This window comes from Nylanderia fulva, unplaced genomic scaffold (assembly GCF_048542155.1).
Source record: "Nylanderia fulva isolate GAGA-0341 unplaced genomic scaffold, ASM4854215v1 Scaffold21, whole genome shotgun sequence".
NCBI classification, from domain to species: Eukaryota; Metazoa; Arthropoda; class Insecta; order Hymenoptera; family Formicidae; genus Nylanderia; species Nylanderia fulva.
In genome coordinates, this window is record NW_028190275.1 from 3442766 (window position 1) to 3459771 (window position 17006).

Sequence of the window (17006 nt, forward strand, 5' to 3'; positions counted from 1 at the left end):
TTTGCGGTCTATCATATAGTTCTGTTTTTTTGCTAACAAAATATCATTAAAAAGTTTATTGTTACATAGTTGTCTATTTAGTCAATACAAAATATTTTTTCGAAATGTTGATCGCTTTTTTCTCATTTACTTTTAATAATTTATTTAGATATAAGTTAAAAATAAATACTAATTAAGGAAAAAAAATACGTGCATACAAAACATCTCATTATTAAATTCAATGAATACAATTTTACGGGGTTTTTTTCAACATTTCGTACGTTGTTATATTATACCAATCTTTTCCAGCGCGAATAATAATCAACATGTAAAAATGAATATACACAATCGTTTAGTTGTAGCTCCGTCGCATATCGATAAATAGCATTAGCGAAACACGTTAGTCATTGGGCTTTATTTTTCCGCATGTTCGACAGAAAGAAAGTGCAGAAAGAAATTTAAAATTTCGCGATTCAAAGTTTTAGTGGCTAAAACATTTGGAAACATGTTTCGCTTTCTGGTGATAGTCACGGCGCTCTTCGTCCTGATTAATGCGGAACTTCAAAGGTCAGAATATAAAGTGTATTAATTAATACATTATATGTATATCTATATCAAGATTTATAAAAATTAATCTTCTATTTCTTACATCTGATTTTCTGGAATCGATATAGAAACAATTATTCAATAATAATTGAACAAAATCTCTTTACAAAAAATTTATTTCTGTTTATTTTATTTATTAAAGATGTAGAATGTTCCCTTGAAAAAAGATTCTCTGTGAATTCGCAAAGCTTTCGTTTATCTTATCATGTTTTCTAAATGAGATTGGCAACAATGTTTGCGATTTGCGATAAAATATATAAATATAAATTACCAAAATTTCTGTAAATTTTCTGAAAATATAATAAATAATAAATAAATATATTATGAATATTCTAGTCATTTCTAGTCAGTTGCTCTTTTGTCATGTATTTACTTGACACTCTTTATACATATTATATATATATATATATATATATATAATATGTATACAGAGTGTCAAGTATATAATTATGGGTGTAATGTATATAATTATGCATGTAACAAAATCTTCTTTATGTCAATTCAAGGATTTCATTATACAAAATGAATACTGTTCGACAAACTTTGAAAAAAGTTGGCACCGATTTACAACAGATTGTTTTAGCCGAAGGAAACTTTACAGAACCATTGCACAATTATGCAAACGTTCAGTATTATGGTAAAATTGGCATCGGAACTCCGCCGCAAGTATTTACAGTAATTTTTGATACTGGTTCCTCAAATCTTTGGGTTCCATCCAGAAAATGCCCTATTATCAACATTGCGTGCTGTAAGCTTCTTACTGTTAATGTATATATATATATACAAATGTCAATTAATTCGTGTTTAATAAGTATACAATATAATCAAATTTATTAATAAAAAATAAGTCCCATAATCTTGAGTAATTTTTTTTATATGGTGCTTAATAAAAGTAGAATTATTATATATGTATACTATATAAGTTTCATGCGCACAATCGACGCTGTTTCGAATATAAGGATATAAATTTGTGCCCTCTGCACAATTATATATAGTTGTAACGACAAATTAATTTTTGCTATAAATTTTCGCTAACGCTCAAATATCCACGTTCGATTTCTATATAGTTTATTTCAAATATATATATCTACTCTTTTGAAATTATTAATATCAATTTAAAATGTATATTGAACAGTAAATTAATGTTATAAAATTTTATTTTATCATATTTTTTTCAAGTATAAGCCTAGAAATTTTAAAATAATTAAATATATGTATCACAATAATTAAAATTATTTTAATGTATATATATTATATAAAGTGAAACTCTAAATTTGCATGCAAATTTATTTACAATTTATCAGATTCATTCTCTCAAGCTTTGACAATATAAATAAAGATAATTGAAGATTTAAAGCAACACAAATGCATTTACGCATGTATCTAGTGATTTAAATAACATATATGCGATTTTTCAATAATTATTCAAAATTTAAATGTTGATAAAAAATATATATATATTTTTCCTATCAACATCTAAAATCTTTTCACTATTTCTAACTTAAGCTTCTTCATTATTTACTATTTTTTCTAGTATTGCATAATAAGTATAATAGTAATAAATCCAATACATATCAACGAAATGGTACTGGCTTTGCTATTCGATATGGCACTGGCAGTCTGACTGGATTCTTATCTACTGACGTAGTAACTGTAAGTCATTAAATAAACAATTCAATACAATCACAACTACAATCGTAGTATAAACATTTTTCAAATAATTTTATGTTGTCATATTCATACGCAGTGTAATATATTATTCAATTCTTTACTAGATTGCTGGTATCACTGTTCAGAATCAAACATTCGCGGAAGCGATGCTTGAACCAGGCTTAACATTTGTTACTGCAAAATTTGACGGCATCTTGGGCCTAGCTTATCCCTCAATATCAGTCGATGGAGTGACGCCTGTTTTTAACAATATGATCAAACAAGGCCTAGTATCAAAACCTGTCTTCAGCTTCTATTTGAATAGGTAGATACGTATTTTTTTTACATAGATACGCTACTAAGCATATGTCGAAACAAACTCTATTATATGTATATATATCTGAGTGTGGGTTGAATATATAATGAAATAAAAAATGTATAATAAATGCAGAAACCCTTCGTCCAAGTTGGGTGGTGAATTGATATTTGGTGGTACTGATCCTGATTATTATAAGGGTGATTTCACTTATCTTCCTGTTACTCGCAAAAAATATTGGCAATTTACGATGGATAAGTATGTTATTTTTTTAAGTACACTGATCATATTCTAACAAATTACTGAATTCATAGTGTTATAGGGTCAAAATAGGTTTGAACATCTTGTGCAAGTCTAGCTGTCAAGCTATCGCTGACACAGGTACCTCGCTAATAGTTGGACCCCCTTTGGATATCGCATTTATTAACAGATATATTGGAGCTTCTCTTATTGATGGAACAGTAAGTAAACAATCATATTTTTCATAAAAGTATGGTCTTTTATAAAAGAAAAACTATAAAATGTTATTAAAATATATAAAATCAATAAATATATTTGTCAAATTATAACTCACAATCAGCCAGAAATGATATTGAATCGACGTTGATTCGACGACGAATTGACGTCGATTCATCGTTGAATCAACGTCGATTAGATAAATCGATTCGACGTCAATTTGATCATTTATTTCTGGCTGGGTAAATTATTAATCTAATATTCTTTTTTGTCTAAAGGTGGACTGCAATCAAATTTCTAAGTTACCCACAATTAGTTTTATTTTGGGTGGTAAAGAATTCAATCTCACCGGTAAGGATTACATCATTCAGGTGCGTATTATATATATGTGTAATACTTAATTCTATTATAATTTGGTTTAACTTCATTAAGAATAAAAGAATCTCACACTCAATTCTTTACAGATTGAACAGTTTGGCTTCAAGTCATGTACGAGCGGTTTCCAAGGATCTGACATGAGTGCGAATGGATTGCAATGGATTCTGGGCGATGTATTTCTTGGCATTTATTACACAGTTTTCGATATGGGCAATGATCAAGTAGGATTTGCCGTAGCAAAATAAACATCGATTCCATTTTCTTGTAATTACTGTTAGACATTGTTTTTTTTTGAATGACAATCTTGCAACTAATTAACTTTTCTTTGTATCACTTTTCATGCTTATTGTTTCGTAATTTTTAATTTATCCGGCATATTGTTATAGGTGAATATATGTCATATTTTCAAAAATTAAAATAAAAATATATATGCGATATTTTCTACGAATAATTTAAATTATCTTTCATATCAAGATATATACTATATTATATTAATATTTTACATACATATATTCTGAATACAAATAAATAAGTTAAAATAAGATATATATGTGTATTCTTTTTATATACTCAATATATGTATACTGACATCTAAAATATCCAAATAAAATCCAACTTTATTTTATTACATTAAATAAAATATCATATCTTGTTGTATGTATCTCATGTGTTTGTAATCACACACACATTCATTTTTATTAATACTTATTCATTAAACAAATAAACTTTAATTTTAATCATTGCCTGTTTAATAAATGTATATATTATCAACATAACTTTTTGCATGATTTGTGCTAATTATGTTTTGTACCCTTAAATATTGCTACTTCTATTGTAAAAATAAATGGCCTTGTCGTTTATTAATTAAATATAAAGAATATATTTTTGCAAAAAGGTAATTTCTTTTTTATTTAATTATTAATAATTTATCTAAATTCACGTTGTATTATTAAAGAGGAATACCAAAAATATATGTTTAAATTAAATTGATTAATAGAATCGGAATTCTTTTTAAATGCTTCGTGTGTTGTTACCAATCTCTCCCCGCTGAAGCATTTTATAAGCGCTTCGCGATCGTATTTATAAGCCGCTAAATATCGATACAAAGTTAGTATAAAAGTGCTAGTGATCGACAACGCTTTATTTTTCTGCGGGTCCGGTCATAAGGAAGAAATTTAGTTGTCGTTGGAAATTTCGTGATTCAAAGTTCCAATCACAAGTAAATTCGCGAACATGTTTCGCATTTTTATACTAATCGTCGCGATCTCTTTGATGATCGACGCGAAATTGCACAGGTAAGAGCACGTTGCATTGCATTATATGATATGATAAATATGAAGATTATAGAAATGATTCTTTTTTCGTAACTGCATCTGATTAATAAGATTTGAAGCGAAGCTTGTGTGCACGCAATTAACGTTTCAATAACGATAGGACGAAATTAGTTTACAAAAATGTATTTTTATTTATTAGTAAAAAGATAGCGACATAGAATATGTTATAGAAAAAGTGATTCTATGTGAATTCAAAAAATTTGTCTGTCTACCTTACAGTTTTGGTCTACATTTAATTGTCGTTAACGTACATGGTATTATAATTCGAGATCAAAACACTCAAGTACAAGTCATTTTTTTCACGCGTAAGCAAATAAACTCTCAGTACCAATGTTATTTTTTTCTGTTTGTTTATTCAGCTCTATGTATACATTTTGCTTTTATAATATTACTTTATTTGGAGTTATCTTCTTGTGCCAGATTGCATGCAATACTAAAAATCAAGATCTTTTAAGTTATAATGACTTTATTTTATATATATATAATGCATGATCCATAAAGTAAATATTATTTTAAATTTATATATATTTATTCCTTTAGCTTACAATGCCAAGAAAGGACTTGGTTTACAACAAAAAAAAAGACCTTAACTCACGCATCCATTCACACCTTTCCCCCAGAACATCTCTCGCGAGTCGCACCAATTTGTTATTGACTAGCTCTCACAGCCCGACCTCTTCCCTTATTTCTTATTCTTAAAACACCTACATTGTCCCATATGACGGCATCAACACATACACACATTTCCATAACCCCTAACTTTCTTCGTTCACATTCTCCCTTTCTTTTAATACTTTCCTCTTCTTTAATTCCTTCTCCTTTTCCTTCCACAATTTCAAAACCATTCTATCTTTTGTTCTATGTCTATCTCTTTGTATAATAATTCTATATTATACATTTATTTTAAATTTATATGAAACGCATAAATTAAAAAAAAAAAAAATTGCGGAGTTAATAAATGTTTCTGCTATAATTAATGCATATATTATTTATATTGTGTAAAATATGTAAAATTAGACAAAATGTTCTTATTTCAAGGATATCATTATACAAGATGAAATCTTCTCGATACATTTTGAAGAATATTCCAAAAGTTTCTATGATCGAAGATGGACCTAATCCAAGGGTAAATTTATGCAAATATATAAATGCTCAGTATTACGGTAATATTACTATCGGAACTCCGCCGCAGAAATTTAAAGTAGTGTTTGATACTGGTTTCGCAAATCTTTGGATACCATCCAGAAAGTGCAACGTTTCTTATAGCAATTTTTGCGGTAAGTAATTTATTAAAATTTACACGGTGTCTGATATATGGTGTCACACCGAAAATATACAAGTAGATCTTGTTTTATTTGAAGACAATTTTTCCTCAGCAAATATTAAAAAATTTTTTTATTTTTAAAATCTCCCTATTGCGATAATTTTTGATATTACTTTCTATATTTTTTACAGACACGCATCCGAATTATGATAGTAAAAAATCTAGTACATATATAGAAAATGGTACTGAGATTAACATTAACACTGGCAAAGGAATTATTAGAGGATTTGTATCTACTGATGTAGTGACAGTAAGTAATCATTAAACAAATAGGCCAATTTAATCAACTTCAATCGTAGTTAATAAACACTTTTCAAATATTTTTTACATTGCCATTTTCGTGATATTTTATTATTAATATATCAATTCATTTCTAGATTGCCGGTCTCAATGTTAACAATCAATCATTTATAGAAGCAACATACGTGCCAGACCTTGCGGTCTTTCGAGCGCATTATGATGGTATTTTAGGCATGAGTTATGCCTCTATAGCTAATGGCGGAGTAAGACCTGTGTTCGACAATATGATACATCAAAACCTAGTGTCAAAACCCATTTTCAGCATTTACTTGAATAGGTATATATTTTCTTATGCATTGCATATGTCTAAACATGGTTTTAACAAAAAATGTGTATATTATAATATAAAAAATATACAATCTGCGCAGAAATCTTTCAGACCATGTCGGTGGTGATTTAATATTGGGTGGTACCGATCCCGATCTTTACGAAGGCGAGTTGACGTATGTTCCTGTTACTGAGAAAAGATACTGGCAATTTGCTATGAAAGAGTACGTTATTTTCTAAATTATGCTTATAATCATAGTTACAACAAACTGTTAATATTATTATTGTGCCGTAGGATCACAGTACGTAATTATACCTTCTGCGCGAGTGGCTGTCAAGCTATCGTTAATACAGGCAGCCCATTTTTATTTGGACCTCGTGCGAACATTTCTATTATTAATGACCTTATTGGAACTTATGTCTTTGGTGGAGTAAATTTTGTAAGTAAACAATTATAGTTTTCACAATGACATAGCTTTCTGTAGAAAAATTATAAAAAATTACTAAAATATAAATTGATATTTATGTGTTGTTGGTTGCTATTTTTAATTTGATATTCTCTTTTGTTTAAAGTTACTCTGTGACACGAAAAACTCTACTAATATGCCAGTAATCAGTTTTTCTATACGTAATAAAGTGTTCAATCTTACCAGTGATGATTACGTCCAACCGGTAAATAGTATAGATCCTAAAATAAATTTAAACCTAGAAATGATTTTCAAATCGACATTCATTTGATAATTATTTCTGGCTAGAAAATTATTTAAATTTAGAAAACTTACATTTTTTTTGTGTGTCCTTCAATCTATACAGATATCAACACTAAATAAGGTGATATGTTACTCCGGTTTTCAAGCGCATGACTCTAATGAAAATGTCTGAGTTCTAGGATATGTATTTCTTGGCCGTTATTATAGCGTGTATGATTTTGAAAAAGACCGAGTGGGATTTGCTCCATCAAAATAAATGTCGATTGCTATTTCTTAAAATTATATAACAAGACATCGCATTAAATGATAACTTCGCGAATAATTTGGTAACCTTTCATGGTTTTTTAATGTTTATTGACTTGTAGTTTTTATCTATAATATCTTGATACATTGTTATAAACGAATTTATACGTTTTGAAGAATTAAAAAAAATATATATATGGAAAATAATTTCCATTTATTTGATATATTTTCTTCTCAGACACGCACTGTATTCTATTTCTGAACACAAATAAATTAAAAAAAATTTTTTTTCATACACTTTATATATATACATATATATATATATATATATATATATATATATATTAATTATTAATACATATATATATACATATATAAATTTCACTAACATAATTATAGTTTTCCCTTAGATCTATTTTTTTACAAATTTATCCAAAAAAATGTTTGTTAATAATAAAATCAAACTCCAATGTAAAGTCAAAAGTAAATAAATTTCAAGATTTCTTTGAGAAATAAATTTTTCAAAAGTAAAATAGATGTTTTTTTTCTTTAATATAATTGTTAATATATATACATTTTCCAGGCTTCCATATTTGTAATACTCATTTATTTAAAATTTCTTTTCTCTCATTCAAAATCGCATATAAAGTAATATTTCAATAAAACTACGATAATGAAGCAAAAGCATATATTTATATAGATATATAGACAAAATGGTTAAAAATAAAAACGATGGGTGTACAGATTTAATCGTATAATAGATATATAAATAAATGAGAAAACAACAGAATAATTAAAATTTATCAAAAAGATGATGCGGTCAGCTATATCCCAAATCGGAATAAAAATTCATCAAAGTAATAAAATATCATACCACATCACGTTGTGTGAAACTTTATCGAAACTTTATTATAAATCTTTTAAGATGAATTTGTAGTTTTAAGAAAAAAATTCAATCTTTTCCCTTCGTCAACTGATATAAAGTTTACATATCATCAATATAAATTTTTGCATAGTTTATACATAAATATTATTGTTATTTCTCACTGAGATTGCTTTTTCATTTAAATATTAATATATTATCTAAATAACCGTTGTATTAATTAAAGTAGCATACCAAAAACATATGTTTAAATGAAATTGTTTAATAGAAATCTCTGTCGGAATTCTTTTTAAATGCTTCGTGTGCATGTCGTTACCAATCTCTTCCCGCTCAAGCATTTTATAAGCGTTTCGCGATCGTATTTATAAGCTGCCGAATATCGATACAAAGTTAGTATAAGAGTGCTAGTAATCGACAACGCTTTATTTATCTGTGTGTCCGGTCATAAGAAAGAAATTTAGTTGTCGGTAAAAATTTCGTGATTCGAAGTTTTAATCGCAAATAAATTCGCAAACATGTTTCGCATCACTTTTATGCTGATCGTCGCAATCTTTGTGATCATCGACGCAAAATTGCACAGGTAAGAGCACTTTGCATCGCATTACATGATATGATAAATATAAAGATTATAGAAATGTGTTTTTTTTTCGTAATTCTGATTTTTTGAATTCGAAACAAAGCTTATGTGCACGCAATTAACGTTTCAATAACGATAGGACAAAATTATTTTATAAAAATGTATTTTTATTTATTAGTAAAAAGATGGCGACATAGAATATGTTATAGAAAAAGTGATTCTATGTGAATTCACAAAATTTGTCTGTCTACCTCTCTCTTATAGCTTTGGTCTACATTTAAATTGTCGTACATGTATTATATTATAATTCGTAATTGTAACGTACATAATATTATAATTCGAAATCAAAACACTTAATTAAGTATAAGTTATTTTTCTCTGTTACTGTTTTTTACTGTTTATTTACTCAGCTCTGTGTATATATTTTGATTTTAGAATATTACTTTATTTGGAGTTATCTTTCTGTATCACAATGCATGCAATGCACGTTTTTGTTCTAAAAATCAAAGTCTTTTAAGTTATTATGATTTTATGTTATATATATAATGCATGATCCATAAAGTAAATATTATATCAAATATATATAAAACGAATAAATTATATAATCGAAAAAAATCGCGGAGTTAATAAATGTTTCTGCTATAATTAATGCATATATTATTTATATTGTGTAAAATATGTAAAATTAGACAAAATGTTCTTATTTCAAGGATATCATTATACAAGATGAAATCTTCTCGATACATTTTGAAGAATATTCCAAAAGTTTCTATGATCGAAAATAGCACTAATCCTAGGGTGCCTTTATGCAAATATATAAATGCTCAGTATTACGGTAATATTACTATCGGAACTCCGCCGCAGGAATTTAAAGTAGTGTTTGATACAGGTTCCGGAAATCTTTGGATACCATCCAGAAAGTGCAACGCTTTTTATAGCAATTTTTGCGGTAAGTGATTTATTAATAATAAGAATATTTTAAGTCGTCTCATTAATTTTAAAACCACAATATACACTTCATTTCTCTCGACCAATAGAGCCACACGCGAGAGTATTGCGACAATTAAGAAAGAAAAATAATTTGGACCAATATTTTTCTCGCCTATTTCTTTACAAGGGAAGTTAAGAGAAGGAACAAAAAAAATTTTTGAGATCCCAACCATAGGATTCAAATTCTTTAGTTTCCAAATTTTCTTTCTTTCTTAATTGTCGCAATAACGTCACGTATGGCTCTATTGGTCGAGAAAAATGAAGTGTAAATTGTAATTTATTAATATTTACACGGTATCTGAGATACATGGTGTCACACCGAAAATATACAAGTAGATCTTGTTTTATTTGAAGACAATTTTTCCTCAGCAAAAATTTAAAAAAAAATTTTTTTTAAATCTCCCTATATTGCGATAATTTTTGATATTACTTTCTATATTTTTTACAGACACGCATCCGTATTATGATAGTAAAAAATCTAGTACATATATAGAAAATGGTACTGAGATTGACATTAACACTGGCAAAGGAATTATTAGAGGATTTGTATCTACTGATGTAGTAACAGTAAGTAATCATTAAACAAATGGGCCAATTTAATCAACTTCAATCGTAGTTAATAAACACTTTTCAAATATTTTATATACATTGCCCTTCTTGTGATATTTTATTATTAATATATCAATTCATTTCTAGATTGCCGGTCTCAATGTTAACAATCAATCATTTATAGAAGCAACACACGTGCCAGACCTTGCGGTCCTTCGAGCGCATTATGATGGTGTTTTGGGCATGAGTTATGCCTCTATAGCTAATGGCGGAGTAAAGCCTGTGTTCGACAATATGATACATCAAAACCTAGTGTCAAAACCTATTTTCAGCATTTACTTGAATAGGTATATATTTTTTTATGCATTGTATATGTCTAAACATACTTTTAACAAAAAATGTGTATATTATAATATAAAAAATATACAATCTGCGCAGAAATATTTCAAACCATGTTGGTGGTGATTTAATTTTGGGTGGTACCGATCCCGATCTTTACAAAGGCGAGTTGACGTATGTTCCTGTTATTGAAACAGGATACTGGCAATTTCCTATGAAAAAGTACGTTATTTTCTAAATTATGCTTATAATCATATTTACAACAAACTATTAATATTATTATTGTGCCGTAGGATCACAGTACGTAATTATACCTTCTGCGCGGGTGGCTGTCAAGCTATGGTTACTACAGGCAGCTCATTTTTATTTGGACCATTATCGAACATCTCTATTATTAATGACCTTATTGGAACTTATGTCTTTAATGGAGTAAATTTAGTAAGTAAACAATTATAGTTTTCACAATGACATAGCTTTTTGTAGAAAAATTATAAAAAGTTACTAAAATATAAATTGATATTTATATGATGTTAGTTGCTATTTCTAAATTTGATCTTCTCTTTTGTTTAAAGTTACTTTGTGACAAAAGAAACTCTACTAGTATGCCAGTAATCAGATTTTCTATAGGTAATAGAGTGTTCACTCTTACCAGTGATGATTACGTCCAACAAGTAAATAGTATAGATCCTAAAATAAATTTAAACCCAGAAATGATTTTCAAATCGACATTCATTTGATAATTATTTCTGGCTAAAAAATTATTTAAATTTAGAAAACTTACATTTTTTTGTGTGTCCTTCAACCTATACAGATATCACCACTAAATAAGATGATATGTTACTCCGGTTTTCAAGAGCATGACTCTAATGAAGATGTCTGGGTTCTAGGAGATGTATTTCTTGGCCGTTATTATAGCGTGTATGATTTTGAAAAAAACCGAGTAGGATTTGCCCCAGCGAAATAAATGTCGATTGCTATTTCTTAAAATTATATAACAAGACATCGCATTAAATAACTTCGCCAATAATTTGGTAACCTTTTATGGTTTTTTAATGTTTATTGACTTGTAGTTTTTATCTATAATATCTTGATATATTGTTATAAACGAATTTATACGTTTTAAAGAATTAAAAAGAACATATATATGGAAAATAATTTCCATTCATTTGATATATTTTTTTTCAGATACGCACTGTATTCTATTTCTGAACACATATGACTTAAAAAAAATTTTTTTCCATATACTTTATATATATACACATATATATATATATATATATATATATATATATATGTATATATATTAATTATTAATACATATATATATATACATATATAAATTTTACTAATATAATTATAGTTTTCTCTTAGATCTATATTTTTACAAATTTATCCAAAAAAATGTTTGTTAATAATAGAATCAAACTCCAATGTAAAGTCAAAAGTAAATAAATTTCAAGATTTCTTTAAAAATAAATAATTCAATAGTTAAATAGATGTTTTTTTTTTTAATATAATTGTTAATATATACATTTTCCAGGCTTCCATATTTGTAATACTCATTTATTTAAAATTTCTTTTCTCTCATTCAAAATCGCATATAAAGTAATATTTCAATAAAACTACGATAATGAGACAAAAGCATATATTTATGGTATGGTATATAGATATATAAACAAAATGGTAAAAAATAAAAACAATGGGTGTACAAATTTTATCGTATAATAAGTATATAAATAAATGAGAAAACAACAGAATAATTAAAATTTATCAAAAAGATGATGCGGTCAGCTATATCCCAAATCGGAATAAAAATTCATCAAAGTAAAAAAATATCATACCACATCACGTTGTGTGAAACTTTATCGAAACTTTATTATGAATCTTTTAAGATTTATTTGTAGTTTTAAGAAAAAAATTCAATCTTTTTCCTTCGTCAACTGATATAAAGTTTACATATCATCAATATAAATTGTTGCATAGTTTATACATGAATATTATTGTTATTTCTCACTGGGATCGCTTTTTCATTTAATTATTAATAATTTATTTAAATAGCTGTTGTATTAATTAAAGTGACATACCAAAAACATATGTTTTAATTAAATTGTTTAATAGAAATCTCTGTCGGAATTCTTTTTAAATGCTTCGTGTATCGTTAACAATTTCTTCCCGCTCAAGCATTCTATAAGCGCTGCGATCATATATATAAGCACCTGAATGTCGATACAGGGTTAGTATAAGAGTGGTAATCGACATCGCTTTATTTTTCTACATGTCCGGTCAAAAGGAAGAAATTTAGTTGTCGCTGAAAATTTCGTGATTCGAAATTTCAATCGCAAATAAATTCGCAAACATGATTCGCATCACTTTTATGCTGATCGTCGCAATCTTTGTGATCATCGACGCAAAATTGCACAGGTAAGAGCACTTTGCATCGCATTACATAATATGATAAATATAAAGATTATAGAAATGATTCTTTTTGTCGTAATTGCATCTGATTTTTTGGATTTAATACAAAGCTTGTGCGAATGCGATTAACGTTTTAATAACGACAAAATAATTATTTTACAAAAATGTATTTTTATTTATTAGTAAAAAAATGGCGACATAGAATATGTTATAGAAAAAGTGATTCCATGTGAATTCACAAAATTTGTCTGTCTACCTCTCTCTCTTATAGCTTTGGTCTACATTTAAATTGTCGTACATGTATTATAATTCGAGATCAAAACATTTAATTAAGTATAAGTTATTTTTCTCTGTTACTGTTTTTTACTGTTTATTTACTCAGCTCTGTGTATATATTTTGCTTTTAGAATATTACTTTATTTGGAGTTATCTTCCTGTATCACAATGCACGTTTTTGTTCTAAAAATCAAAGTCTTTTAAGTTATTATGATTTTATGTTATATATATAATGCATGATCCATAAAGTAAATATTATATCAAATATATATAAAACGCATAAATTATATAATCGAAAAAAATCGCAGAATTAATAAATGTTTTTGATATAATTAATGCATATATTATTTATATTGTGTAAAATATGTAAAATAAAGACCGAATGTTCTTTATGATATTTCAAGGATTTCATTACATAAGGTGGATTCTATTCGACACACTTTGAATAAGCGTGACACTGCCAATCCAATGATCAAAGCTAGCACTACGGTGCCATTATGGAAATATGCAGACTTTAGGTATTATGGTAATATTACTATCGGAACTCCGCCGCAAGAATTTAAAATAGTGTTTGATACTAGTTCCGGAAATTTTTGGATACCATCCAGAAAGTGCAACGTTTATAACATTCTTTGCGGTAATTTATTAATATTTACACGGTGTCTGATATAAGGTGTCACACCGAAAATATACAAATAGATCTTGTTTTATTTGAAAACAAATTTTTCATCAACAAATACTTGAAAAAATTTTGTTTTAAATCTCCCTATTGCGATAATTTTTGATATTACTTTCTATATTTTTTACAGGCACGCATCCGTATTATGATAGTAACAAATCCAGTACATATATAAAAAATGGTACTGAGATTAACATTAACACTGGCAAAAGAATTATTAGAGGATTTGTATCTACTGATGTAGTGAATGTAAGTAATCATTAAACAAATAAGCTAATTTAATCAACTTCAATCGTAGTTTACAAACACTTTTCAAATATTTTTTATACATTGCCATTCTCGTGATATTTTATTATTTATATATCAATTCATTTCTAGATTGCCGGTCTCAATGTTAACAATCAATCATTTATAGAAGCAACACACGTGCCAGACCTTGCGGTCCTTCAAACGCATTATGATGGTATTTTGGGCATGAGTTATGCCTCTAGAGCTAATGGCGGAGTAAGGTCTGTGTTCGACAATATGATACATCAAAACCTAGTGTCAAAACCCATTTTCAGCATTTACTTGAATAGGTATTAATTTTCTTATGCATTGCATATGTTTTAACATGTTTTTAACAAAAAATGTGTATATTATAATATAAAAAATATACAATTTGCGCAGAAATCTTTCAGACCATTTCGGTGGTGATTTAATATTGGGTGGTACCGATCCCGATCTTTACGAAGGCGAGTTGACGTATGTTCCTGTTACTGAGAAAAGATACTGGCAATTTGCTATAAAAGAGTACGTTATTTTCTAAATTATGCTGATAATCATAGTTACAACAAACTGTTAATATTATTATTGTGCCGTAGGATCACAGTACGTAATTATACCTTCTGCGCGGGTGGCTGTCAAGCTATGGTTACTACAGGCAGCCCATTTGTACTTGGACCTCGTGCGAACATTTCTATTATTAATGACCTTATTGGAACTTATGTCTTTGGTAGAGCAAATTCAGTAAGTAAACAATTATAATTTTCACAATGACATAGCTTTCTGTAGAAAAATTATAAAAAATTACTAAAATATAAATTGATATTTATGTGTTGTTGGTTGCTATTTCTTAATTTGATCTTCTCTTTTGTTTAAAGTTACTCTGTGACAAGAGAAACTCTACTAGTATGCCAGTAATCAGTTTTTCTATAGGTAATAAAGTGTTCAATCTTACCAGTGATGATTACGTCCAACAGGTAAATAGTATAGATCCTAAAATAAATTTAAACCTAGAAATGATTTTCAAATCGACATTCATTTGATAATTATTTCTGGCTAGGAAATTATTTAAATTTAGAAAACTTACATTTTTTTGTGTGTCCTTTAATCCTTACAGATATCAGCATTTAATAAGACGATATGTTACTCCGGTTTTCAAGAGCATAACTCTAAGAAAAATGTCTGGGTTCTAGGAAATGTATTTCTTGGCCGTTATTATAGCGTGTACGATTTTGAAAAAGACCGAGTGGGATTTGCCCCAGCAATATAAATGTCGATTGCTATTTCTTAAAATTATATAACAAGACATCGCATTAAATGATAACTTCGCGAATAATTTGGTAACCTTTTATAGTTTTTTAATGTTTATCGACTTGTAGTTTTTATCTATAATAACTTGATACATTGTTATAAACGGATTTATTCGTCTTGAAGAATTAAAATGAGCATATATATGGAAAATAATTTCCATTCATTTGATATATTTTCTTTTTAGATACGCATTGTATTCTATTTCTGAACACAAATGAATTAAAATAAATTTTTTTTCCATATACTTTATATATATGTACATATATATATATATTAATTATTAATACATACATATATATATTCATATACATATAAATTTCACTAATATAATTATAGTTTTCTTTTAGATCTATTTTTCGACAAATTTATCCAAAAAACTGTTTGTTAATAATAAAATTAAACTCCAATGTAAAGTCAATAGTAAATAAATTTCAAGATTTCTTTGAGAAATAAATTTTTCAAAAGTTAAATAGATGTTTTTTTTCTTTAATAAAATTGTTATTATATACACTTTCCAGGCTTCCATATTTGTATAACTCATTTATTTAAAATTTCTTTTCTCTCATTCAAAATTGTATATAAATAAGCAATATTTCAATAAAATTTCGATAATGAGGCAAAAGCATATATTTATATAGATATATAGACAAAATAGTTGAAAATAAAAATGATAGGTGTACAGATTTTATCGTATAATAAGTATATAAATAAATGAGAAAACAACAGAATAATTAAAATTTATCAAAAAGATGATGCGGTCAGCTATATCCCAAATCGGAATAAAAATTCATCAAAGTAAAAAAATATCATACCACATCACGTTGTGTGAAACTTTATCGAAACTTTATTATGAATCTTTTAAGATTTATTTGTAGTTTTAAGAAAAAAATTCAATCTTTTTCCTTCGTCAACTGATATAAAGTTTACATATCATCAATATAAATTGTTGCATAGTTTATACATGAATATTATTGTTATTTCTCACTGGGATCGCTTTTTCATTTAATTATTAATAATTTATTTAAATAGCTGTTGTATTAATTAAAGTGACATACCAAAAACATATGTTTTAATTAAATTGTTTAATAGAAATCTCTGTCGGAATTCTTTTTAAATGCTTTGTGTGCATGTCGTTACCAATCTCTCCTCGCTCAAGCATT

The 17006-nt window shown here is 27.3% G+C and overlaps 3 protein-coding genes across 3 annotated transcripts; all 3 read left to right on the top strand.

Annotated features, from left to right (window-relative positions):
• Positions 1-154: 154 nt before the first annotated feature.
• Positions 155-3929, top strand: LOC114939905 (lysosomal aspartic protease-like). The gene is made up of 8 exons (XM_029314347.2): positions 155-546; positions 1092-1333; positions 2120-2238; positions 2361-2560; positions 2687-2809; positions 2874-3012; positions 3286-3378; positions 3472-3929. Exons 1-8 carry the CDS (start codon positions 485-487, stop codon positions 3628-3630), a joined length of 1137 nt encoding a protein of 378 aa, XP_029170180.2. The 5' UTR covers positions 155-484; the 3' UTR covers positions 3631-3929.
• Positions 3930-4465: 536 nt separating this feature from the next.
• Positions 4466-12139, top strand: LOC114939915 (renin-like). Its single transcript, XM_029314356.2, has 16 exons — positions 4466-4680; positions 5758-5996; positions 6175-6293; positions 6421-6620; positions 6712-6834; positions 6906-7050; positions 7184-7282; positions 7424-7490; positions 8936-9026; positions 9734-9972; positions 10462-10580; positions 10710-10909; positions 11001-11123; positions 11195-11339; positions 11474-11572; positions 11713-12139. Exons 1-16 carry the CDS (start codon positions 4619-4621, stop codon positions 11863-11865), a joined length of 2223 nt encoding a protein of 740 aa, XP_029170189.2. The 5' UTR covers positions 4466-4618; the 3' UTR covers positions 11866-12139.
• Positions 12140-13129: 990 nt separating this feature from the next.
• Positions 13130-15871, top strand: LOC114939906 (lysosomal aspartic protease-like). The gene is made up of 8 exons (XM_029314348.2): positions 13130-13322; positions 13997-14229; positions 14402-14520; positions 14650-14849; positions 14941-15063; positions 15135-15279; positions 15414-15512; positions 15653-15871. Exons 1-8 carry the CDS (start codon positions 13258-13260, stop codon positions 15803-15805), a joined length of 1137 nt encoding a protein of 378 aa, XP_029170181.2. The 5' UTR covers positions 13130-13257; the 3' UTR covers positions 15806-15871.
• Positions 15872-17006: the final 1135 nt, after the last annotated feature.

Bases quoted from the DNA above. Each gene is read 5' to 3' on its own strand.
- LOC114939905 (XM_029314347.2), top strand. From the start codon at position 485: ATGTTTCGCTTTCTGGTGATAGTCACGGCGCTCTTCGTCCTGATTAAT. The intron at 547-1,091 runs GTCAGAATATAA...TGTCAATTCAAG, and splicing joins ATTAATGCGGAACTTCAAAG to GATTTCATTATACAAAATGA. The intron at 1,334-2,119 runs GTAAGCTTCTTA...TATTTTTTCTAG, and splicing joins TATTATCAACATTGCGTGCT to TATTGCATAATAAGTATAAT.
- LOC114939915 (XM_029314356.2), top strand. From the start codon at position 4,619: ATGTTTCGCATTTTTATACTAATCGTCGCGATCTCTTTGATGATCGAC. The intron at 6,835-6,905 runs GTACGTTATTTT...ATTGTGCCGTAG, and splicing joins TGGCAATTTGCTATGAAAGA to GATCACAGTACGTAATTATA. The intron at 11,340-11,473 runs GTAAGTAAACAA...TTTTGTTTAAAG, and splicing joins TCTTTAATGGAGTAAATTTA to TTACTTTGTGACAAAAGAAA.
- LOC114939906 (XM_029314348.2), top strand. From the start codon at position 13,258: ATGATTCGCATCACTTTTATGCTGATCGTCGCAATCTTTGTGATCATC. The intron at 14,521-14,649 runs GTAAGTAATCAT...ATTCATTTCTAG, and splicing joins TATCTACTGATGTAGTGAAT to ATTGCCGGTCTCAATGTTAA. The intron at 15,064-15,134 runs GTACGTTATTTT...ATTGTGCCGTAG, and splicing joins TGGCAATTTGCTATAAAAGA to GATCACAGTACGTAATTATA.